This window comes from Rhopilema esculentum, chromosome 4 (genome assembly GCF_057945365.1).
Source record: "Rhopilema esculentum isolate cy_ngs chromosome 4, ASM5794536v1, whole genome shotgun sequence".
Taxonomy (NCBI): domain Eukaryota; kingdom Metazoa; phylum Cnidaria; class Scyphozoa; order Rhizostomeae; family Rhizostomatidae; genus Rhopilema; species Rhopilema esculentum.
Window position 1 is genome coordinate 5,298,570 of NC_142818.1, and position 10,765 is coordinate 5,309,334.

At 33.5% G+C, this 10,765-nt stretch overlaps 1 protein-coding gene across 1 annotated transcript; it reads right to left on the reverse strand.

Annotated features, from left to right (window-relative positions):
• Window positions 1-575: 575 nt before the first annotated feature.
• LOC148960327 (guanine nucleotide exchange factor MSS4-like) lies at window positions 576-8,361 on the reverse strand. The gene is made up of 2 exons (XM_089115985.1): window positions 8,120-8,361; window positions 576-904 (listed from the first exon to the last, which is right to left on the reverse strand). Exons 1-2 carry the CDS (start codon window positions 8,309-8,311, stop codon window positions 671-673), a joined length of 426 nt encoding a protein of 141 aa, XP_088972111.1. The 5' UTR covers window positions 8,312-8,361; the 3' UTR covers window positions 576-670.
• Between the last annotated feature and the right edge of the window lie 2,404 nt (window positions 8,362-10,765).

Here is a 10,765-nt window from a genome sequence, read left to right on the forward strand (position 1 = left end):
GCATGGCACTGTCTTTCATTTTCTCTCAGCAAATATTAACTGTTTGGTTCTGTTTCCAAAAGATGCCTTTATGCGATGATGCCAAAAGATGCCTACAGCAAAAACAGACAGAACCAACCTATATGGGTACAATTGCAACTAATTGTATATATGCAGGCTGCATTTCAATGCAGCCCAGCTATTATTTAGCAACAAGTGCAAACAGGATTTTTCTTAGCTTTGCTCCTTGCTACAATAGACAGAGGCAAAAATTCAATCATATTTAAATAAGACCGAATTGGCTTCTGGCATCACAAATGCTACTTCAAATGTTACTTAAGCTAATTGTTTTATTTCAATAGATACAAGGGACATTTCACATATTTAAGGATATCATATCTAATGGTTTGAATAGCATTTGTACATTAGAAAGTAATATTAGAGAGTAATATTAGAAAAACTTTGAAATTGTGCTGTCAAAGGTAAGGTATCCAGAACAATTCCTTCAATTCTAATTTGTCTAAAAATGTTAACATGAGTTTGTTGGCCCTCATAATGATTGGAGAATAACTTCTCATAGAAAATCCTCAAAAGAATCAACTTTTTAATTCTTATTTCATTAAAACATTTATGCATGTTACCAGGATATTGCCATCTATCTAAATTTTAAATTCTCTGTTTAAAATAGATGCTACCTATAGTCAACTCTGTTAGCAGCTACAAGAAACTCATTTCTTTGGTCAGCAAGAACCAGTCCTACAGGTCCAACTTCACAATCAGCACAGCATAGGTACTTGATGTTATTAACAGCATTTGTAAATCCAACATTTTCAAATTCCATAGGACTTTTTAACATCCAAAAAGTATCTACAGCTTCTGTTAAATTGCTACCTTCATCTTTTTTGTGCATTGATGGTAGTGTAATCTAGGATTTCATTAGACACACCTTTAAAGAAGCAAAGCAAATTCTAGCAACTAATATTGTAAGAGAATGAAAAATTTCAAGATTGCATGAAAAAGAACAATAATTTTACTAAAAAGTAAACTTTGGTACTGAAAAATTTATTTGGTTTGATTTTTAATTATTTATACAGGGTAATACATTCAGTAATGAAAATATAATAACTGATTTACAATGTGCCCTGTCTAAAAACCTAAACTAATTAACATACAATTGAATGAGAAAGATAAACGAAAATTAATATACAAGATATTCTGGGAAGGTAAAACAAAAAAATAAATAAAAGGTTTGATGCTGTACAAGAACTCCCACACCCTTCAATTTTGTTTTTTACAATGTACAATTTACAATGTCCCACACCCTCCCACACATGTTTTTTACAATTTCTAATGGGAGATATTTTTAGCATATTGAAGATTTGTGGAAAATTGAAAACTGCATACAAAAGTACTTTTGTCTGACACTCTTCACAGTACAAATATTTGATAATATAAAAGACGAAATATGAGTATGTCAAAATAATCTATATATATAGGGCAGGCACAGATCTAGCAAAAATGTTGACCGGTTACGGGGTTCTTTACGCTGTTATGACCCTGTGTGTTAATGGTACATAAATATTGCTGATAGTGAAAATTTATGAGGTTATTAAATTGTGATTAATTTGCCCTCCCTTTTTCTAAAATGTCAAAATTTTATTCTGTTCAGCATGGCCTTTAATCCTTTTCTTGCAACTCTGATTCTAAGTTTCATAATTTTTCCAAGAAAGAAAGTCTAGTCCCTGAATTCAAGACCTTAGATTCTTATTTGCATATCGATATCCAATCTGCTTTTTAGCCACTGGTTTTTTTCACATAAGGGAAACATATGGGCACCAGTTTTCACAGGTTTTCAGAAAACAATAGCCACCGGCTTCAATATTGCAGTATAGATAGCATACTCTAAACTGTCACTTGCAGTGACGACTGATTTCCTCGTCTTTGAATTCCTCAGATACTTTGGAATACTCAAAAGATGAAATAGGAAGCTGGGAACTCTGTCGGAATCTTGTGGGAGTTTAATTCAGTATATAAACAGAATAACTGTAGTCAGTCGGGGAAAATGCAGCAGTTGTTGCAGTTGACATTTTGGATAGATATTCAAGATTCACAGAGAAACATAGCTCTTAGACTTTGACACGTTTTTTTAAACCTGTGCAACCCGTCTAGATTCGAGCCTGTGGGGTCATTCCACCTCAAATGATAAGATATTTTTAAGTTTTGTAACCCATGGCCTTAGAATTTCCTGATTTTTTGTCACATAAAGCTAGTTTGAAGAAAATATCGCATACAAAAGTTCAGCCTTATATCTCTTATGCTTTCCGTTTCATTGCTGTTTCAAAAGTGACCCAATTTAGCCAAACATGCCACACCCAGTTAATCAAGTGATAGGGAGGGCTTTCTATCAGTAGCTGTAATTTCTATATAGTTGTGCATATTTGCTTAGAAATAATATCAACTATGGATTTGATACTGTAAATTTCAAGTATTTTATCAAAACTTATCAATTCCTTTAGGTACAGCAGATAACCAAGTGTAAATTGTATGGCTTGTTTTGGAAACATTTCCAACTGGTGTATATAAATACTGAAAAATAGTCATTTAGCTGGAATAATAGCAAAAAAGCTTCCTATATTCTGAAAGTGTATTCCTTGGACTAACAGAAAATATTGGAGGTTACAATTGCAATTCAAATATTTTGCACCTTACAAAATGGGTATAATGTCACCAGAAATGTAAGCAAAAACAAAGTTTTATTGATGGTTATACCCCATGAAATACAAAGAGCTGCTAAAAACATTGAATCAGTCATTATTTCAATTTTCAACATCACAGACAAATTAAAAACGGTCCTTAGCCAAGGAAAAGTTGAGATATTGTTTTATGGTCACTATAGCTGATGCTGTAAGTTTGATCTGTGATAGTTGTGGGTGAATCGATTTTGCAAAACATGTGCAAATTTCTGCTTGGCCATGCAAAATTATGAGGGGCTGCCATGTAAAATTATGAGGGGCTCCAGGTGGGTGCATGAAGTTTACTCCAACAACTGTTGGTCACATCCCATGCTACATTTGGTATGCTCTTAACTTGGAGCTTTAATTACTGGTGAGGTGGTGGGTACACAACCATAACGATCTACACGCAAGCAAGGAGGGCTCGAGATTCCAATTGTTGTGTTGGTGGCGTGGGATGATGCTAAAAAGCTATCCATTTTTAAAAAAAAGGTCAAAAGTATAGACTTAATTACGTACGTAGATGAAAGCAAGGACATTTTAAAGTGCCTTGGTTTGGAAGAATAAGAATAAGAAGAAGAAGAAGAAGAAGAAGAAGAAGAAGAAGAGGAAGAGGAAGAAGAAGAAGAGGAAGAAGAGGAAGAAGAAGAAGAAGAAGAAGAAGAAGAAGAGGAAGAAGAAGAAGAAGAAGAGGAAGAGGAAGAAGATGATGAATGTGAAGAATGTTAGACTTATGAAAAATTTTTAAAGCTTAAAGTGAAAACGAGTTTACTTTAGATTAAAAATACTGTTTTTGTCTTAATTCTTTTTCCTATATCCACTGTATAAACATACAAAAATTAGGAAATCGAAAATTTAGGGTTAGCAAAAAATAAGGCATAAGAAATGAAGGATATCCAGATTTTAAGGTTTGGTTCTTTTAAGGAATGTTTATAGAAGCATTTCTTAATAAAGTGGCACCCGTAATTTTGTGTTATGAGGTAGTCAAAAGGTGTATGAGTATTGATGATTGTTGAGCTGCTAAAGCGTATGTCAGTCAAAATACCTTGACCGGAAAAGGGGGAACTTGAAGATGATTCTTTGCTTGTTTTGGTCGACTTTGCTGAAAACTATACATTTTTCACCCAAGATGAAATGCAATCTGCCCACTGGAACAAGCAAAACTGCACATTACATCCCATGGCCATGGGATAACCAACTTGTTCATTTATGGTTCTGTTTCTTATCAGATGATTTAGAACACAATACATACTTACTTCCTGTTGACAGGAAGGACTGGCCAAGCACCCAACTAAGCAGATTTGAATTAGGAAATGACACCTCTGAGAACTTTTTTGCTTCCAGCCCTGAGAGGTCAGTTTGTGATGGACTGTAAAAAGGCTAACAGCAAGAGCCAGTCTGCAAAGGCCTTACAGCAATCAGATTTTGATAGTTTCTGCTACGTTCAAATTTTGCACAGAAAATATAAAAGATATTGAGTTTCTTTCATATCGAAGGATTCCATGGTGAAAGTTAGAGAACAGCAGCTTAAATGTTTTGCCCATGGGAGCACCATTCCTAGAACCAGACGTTTCACCAGTTTGTTCCACATTCACAGATAAAAAATTGCTTTCAAATATATTTCTGTTGATACAGAGTTTGCAGGAACTTTTTCTTTTGCCCCAGAAAATGGCATTGGAGCTCAAAGGAATGAGTATGTTGCATGCGTATATGACCATAGGTGGTGGGTTGGCATGATTTCTGACATTAATGAAAATGGAGGGGACTTTCAAATAAACTTCATGCACCCACTTGGAGCCCCTCATAATTTTACACGGCAGCCCCTCATAATTTTGCATGGCCAAGCAGAAATTTGCACATGTTTTGCAAAATCGATTCACCCAAAACTATCACAGATCAAACTTACAGCATCAGCTATAGTGAACATAAAACAATATCTCAACTTTTCCTTGGCTAAGGACCGTTTTTAATTTGTCTGTGATGTTGAAAATTGAAATAATGACTGATTCAATGTTTTTAGCAGCTCTTTGTATTTCATGGGGTATAACCATTGATAAAATTTTGTTTTTGCTTACATTTCTTGACCTTGTACCCATTTTGTAAGGTTCTATTGGCTCAAAATACTTGAATTGCAATTGTAACCTCCAACATTTTATGATAGTCCAAGGAATAGACTTTCAGAATATAGCAAGCTTGCTTTGCTATGATTCCAGCTACATGAATATTTTTCAGTATTTATAAACACTCCCCTCCCAAAAGTATTTAAATGGAAGCCAATGTTGCGACAGTGCCACATCAAGTTGATGAAAACAAAAAGAAAAGTTAATTGCTTATATTTACAAAATGACAATAGGAAGCACTTCAAAATTTCAGGAAATCACAAAAGAAAATTATGCAATTTTTTAAATTTCCATAATTCCATAATTCCAAAAGTCCATAATTCAATTTATTAATGGAATGATTAAATAGTTGGTGGGGGTAATCATGAGAAAAAAAGGGCAGCACAGGGCAGGCCAGGAAATGACCTCTGCAAATTTTCAATGAAATGGAGAGGAATATTGGCACAAATTTAAAAAATTTATCAACTTATTGCTGCTTGATCTTCGGAGGATCTTGATTCATTTAATCTTTTATAAAAAACCAAAGAAGCCATAGCATTTTCAATTACTTTTGAATCTGAACTTTGAAAAGGCCCTGAAAGGGGGAGGATGCAGTTGGCTGCAGAAATATCTCTTGTATTCTTAGTTGTGTGATATGGAGAATTGTCTCATGAAAAACAAAAGGCTGATTTATTTAACTAGAAATTTTTCTGGCACTTTTGGGAGGGTTTTCTTGGAAGATGGCAACATAATATGCAGCTAACACCAAACACCCCCAAAAAACAAGATGGCGATGCCATTAGGCCTAATGTAATCCTAGACCATCACTGAAATTCCTTCCTTTCCTTACATTTGGTTGAAAAGACTTTTGGTTGCTCACTTAGATTTTAAGCCGATTTTGGTCCCAAAATTTCATAGCTACTTGCTATTTTTACTCCTTTACAATTGACAAAAAGCCTCTTCGCAAACCTCCTACAATTCACTGGTTCCTATAAGAAAACCTTTTATTGACCTGCCTGTCCGCAACTTTTTCTCCAGTAAACTGCTTTTTTACATAAATTGCGAATTCTTTGGGATGCAGACTTCGTGTAGCCCACTTGTTTTGCAATTTCATTATATGAGGGACCTGCCTGGTGTAAAAACTTTATGACCATTTTGCTTTTGAGAAAAATTTTCCTGGTAAACTTTCTCCAAACAAAATTTTTGGTTGTTTATACATTTATTTTGCTTATTTCCTGATGCCTTTGTTATATCCCCCCCCCCCCCAAAAAAATTTGATCTTACTTTTTCACTAACATGGCGTTTGTAAAAACTAGGCCCAAAATTTTGCCTGACCGTTCAAGTACTTTTGGGAGGGGAGTGTACACCGGTTGGGAATATTTCAAAAACAAGTCATACAATTCAACACTTGATTGTCTGCTTTACCTTGGAGAATTGATAAAATACTTGAAATCTACAGTATCAAGTCTATAGTTGACATTCTAAGCAAATATGCACAACTATACGAGATTACAGCTACTGATAGAAAGCCCCACCCATCACTTGATTAACTGGGTGTGGCTAAAAGGTCACTTTTGAAACAGAAAAAACAGAAACCATTAAGCCCAGTTTCCACTTAAACAAAAGGGGTCGAATCGATTGACATCGATCGATTCGATTCAATAGTCTGGGTGTTGATAATCTGGTTTCTGATAATTACTATCCGATGAAGACACTTTCCCATTTCCACTTGCCTGTCAACCGCTCATGATCGAGGTCGATTGTCAGGCTGCAAGTATGTTTGGCATGGAAGTTTGTAACCATTCCCCTGTCAATCTGAGGGAAAAGTGTCTTCATCTGATAGTAATTCTCAAATACGAGAGCAAAGAGTTAATTTTATTAATTGACTGGGAAATTGATAAAAATCATATGTGCAGACTGTTCATAATAAAGCTAAAGCTACGACTGTATTTAGAGTATGTGAAATGAAAATGGATATACAATCTATAAGAGCAGAATTGCGCACTCGATACGAAATACTACAGGGTATTGAATGGATAAATAGTATAGGCCTGCACATTCAAAAGGCTTGTTTTGGTTTCTCCATTTCCTGAATGTAAAGAATCTTAATCACATGTCATTTTATTCTGAATCCGATTGGTTGGCAAGCCTCAAAATTCAAATGGTTTGAACATTTCAATTGATCGAATTTGATCGACACCAGACGATAGCAGTCGAAGGGGAGTCCACAGTATGCTATCTGCGCATGTGTGAAATCGATTGATATCGATCAAATTCGATCGATTCAACTGCTTTCGTTTAAGTGGAAACTGGCCCTTAAGAGATATTGGCTGAAATTTTGTATGTGGTGTTTTCTCCAAACTAGCTCTATGTGACAAAAAAATCAGGAAATTCTAAGACCATGGGTTACATTAGTCTGATGATTTCACATGGAATGACCCTATATCCAATTGTGGATCAAAAGTAATGCAAGTGGAAGAATAACTGGTTTGGTTGGTTTCTTGGCTCAGCAAGTACAGAAAATCCAAAAGGGTAATAAGACTTGATTTCGCAATTAATGTGTTGGAAAGTAACTGAGTGAAATGCAAAAGCTGTTATGTCCTGCGTTTAGAATGAAAAATAATCTGTTTAGAATGTTATGGCTAAATCATGTGCCTAAATAAACCTATACCAACAATGTCTTTATTAGCAATTTTAACCAATTAGCTTGGCTCCGGGAGGCTCTACAGAGGAACAAAATGAATTAAGAAGTGGGTGTCAAGTGTATGGCTAACTGGCCAAAATCAACCTGCCTTTGAATTCAGTTAAGCCTACACGCGAGATGAATTTGAAAATAAACAATGCATAAAATGTAAATCTAATTTTTATTTTTCAAGAAACTGCTGTTTCTTTACATATTCTGCTGTTCCTTAGGATGTGGCGGCAAAACCCAGACTGGAAACTTTGCTTCTTGCGCGGGCAAGTTTATTTTGAAAATTTGAGACTGCGCGCCTGAAATCATGCACTCTTAGTTATTTTTATTGTTAATAATGTTAAATTCTATTGTCAAGGGATCTAGGGGATTTTGCGCGGCCAATATGCAAAAGCGCGCAGAGGTGTGCGCGGGCAATATATTGCGGGCGCGCAGCAAAGTTTCCAGTCTGGGGCAAAACATTGATATTCAGAACTACAAGCATTTAACATTGACCCAAATTTTACTTTAAAAATTGTGGGGGATCAATTCAGGCTTTGAGAATTATTGGGAAAATGTGGAAGACTGAATTTAAATTATACAGACTTTATCATACATATTCCAGTGTAATATCCTACCTTTCTGTCTGGAACAACAAGAAGCGTAGCAACGTTATCTTTGATAATAGTTGATCCACATCTTTTACAATGCACCGACTTTACATTCAGGCTTGATTTATTGTCAGCAAGTAAAGAATAATCACTCATCGGTTCCTGATCAGAGGTTTCATCATTCTTCTCCCCCAACGGCGTGCACTCCTGTTCCGACATATCAGAAGTGCTAGGCCACTTACGGTCGGTGTACCCAAAGAGTGGAAAAGAGGCTCTAATCTCTTTTCAGGGATACTTTTGATTCAAAAAAAGAGAAGACTAGACTAGTCTTTTTGGTACGCCATAAATTTTCATGCAAAAAGTTTTTTCAAAGAGCATTATAAATTCCCCTCAGTTTTACTGTAAATAGGTGGAATTCTTATTTGTAATTTTCATTCTTTAATGTTAAAGCAACGTGGAGGGTTTAGACTACCTACTCTGTGCGATAAATGAAGTTATTTAAAAAGAGCATAAAAGTATTTTCCAATCAAAAGTGTAAGGCTATAGCCTTAGATTCTGTAGTAAATTTATGATAAATTTTCATGATTGACTTGATGATTAAAAAAGAGAGTTAAAATCTTTTAATTTTATTTCAGACTGTTTGAGGCAAAAAATTGAATTAACAAAAAAATTTCAAAAAGATTCCACGATTTTTCTTAGCCTAAAGCCTTGCATTTTTGTAGCAAAGACGGCAACTTTTTTCTTGAAAATTTTTTCTTTAAACTGACAAAATTAATTCAATATGATCAGAATAAACAAGAACTGAATTTAATTCTGAAAAATTGCATTTTTTTGGAAAAAACAACTCTTAAAACCAGTCGATTTCTTATAAAAAATAAGGCTATAGTATTAGAAAAATTCTCAATTTTTTTTCAAACACTCTTCTAAAAATAGTATGCCAAAACTGATAAAAACAAAATAGAATTTAACTTGGCTTACGAAAAAAGTCGTCACTTTAAGAAAAAAACCACAACTTTTTACACGGTTCCGCTTTTGATAAAAAGAAAAAGCTAAAGTCTTACAAAAATCATTAACATTATCAAGTCTTTTTCTTCTGACAAAATCCTAAGTTAGTTCTGGTTGATCAAATAAAAAGGGATTGAATTTATTTAGGAACAAAGTTAAAAAACCCAACTTTTTAAGCGATTCGATTTTGAAAGAAGTAAGACTGTCAACTTAGGAAGTTTGTCAATTTTTCCCAATTTTTGATTCTTCTAAAGGAAATTTATTTTTTGTATTCACTTTATTTAATGTTAATAAGCTAATAAGCAGCAAATTAACACCAACTTAGTTCTTAGTTCTTAGTTTTTATCTTATTTCTAATGGATCAGAATAAACAGAAATTAAATTAAGTTTAGGATAAGAGTCGTATTCTAAAAAAATGAGGACTTTTTACACAGGTCCGTTTTTCATAAAAAGGAAAAGGTTCCACTTAGAAAAAGCATCATTTATAATAATGTCATCAATTATAAAATGAAATAGAAAAATTATCAATTTTTAAAATTTATTTTAATCTAAAAACACCTTATCTTAGTTTTAAAAGATTAGAATAAACACAAATTGAACTTAGTTTAGGAAAGAAAGTCGTTCTTCTATAGAAATACCGTCTATATAGAAAGGTCGATTTTTGAGAAAAAGTTAAAGGTATAGGCTTAGAAAAATCATCAATTTTTTTCAAATTTTGTTCTTCAAAAAGAGCTTATTTTAATTCTAATTTATGAGAAAAATCACCAGTTTCTTTTAATTTTTTTACAGCTTCATTTAGTTCTAATGGATCAGAAAAAAACACTAATTGAACTTTGTTTTGGAAAGAAAGTGGTTTGTCCACCGGTCGATTTTAAAGTGTTAAAAAAAGGGTCGATTTTAAAGAAAAAGGTTTTAAAAATTACCAGGCTATAGGTTTTAAAATTATCAGGCATTATCAGCTTACATTTTTTCTAATGGATCAGAATAAACAGGAATTGAACTGAGTTTGGGAAAGAAAGTTGTATCTCCAGAGGAATAACGTCTTTTTACAAGGGTAGATATTTTATTAAACGGTAAAGCTACGGGCTTAGAAAAATTATTTTTTCAGATTAGTTTTCTTCTAAAAACAGCTTAATTCAGTTTTAATGGATCAGAATAAACAGGAAGTGAATTTTGTTGAGGAAAGTTGTATTTTTAAAAAGAATTGACACCTTTCACTTGTGTTTAGTTTAATAAAAGGCTTAGAAACGCTGTAGGCTTAGAAAAATCTTCAATTATTTTCAATTTTTTTCTTCTTCTGAAAAAAGTTTAATTTTGTTCTAATGTATCAAAATGAAGAAGAATTGAATTCAAACGAAAGTCGCATTTTAAAAAACATCGCGACCTTTTATAAGGGTTGATTTTTTTATGTAAAGGTTTTTCTTGAAGTTTTTTCTCTAAACTAGGAAATATTTGTATAAATTGATCAGAATAAACAGGATATGAAATTACGAAAGAAAGTCGTAATTCGATAAAGGGACAGGTTTAGAAAAATTTTCAAATTTTCCAAAAATTTTTCTTTAAGAATGACTGAGATGATAGATAAAAAGGATGCAGGATATTGTGCCTGACATTTCAGAATATATCACATATTTCAAAAATTCGTGAATAGAACTTTGGTAGCCAAAA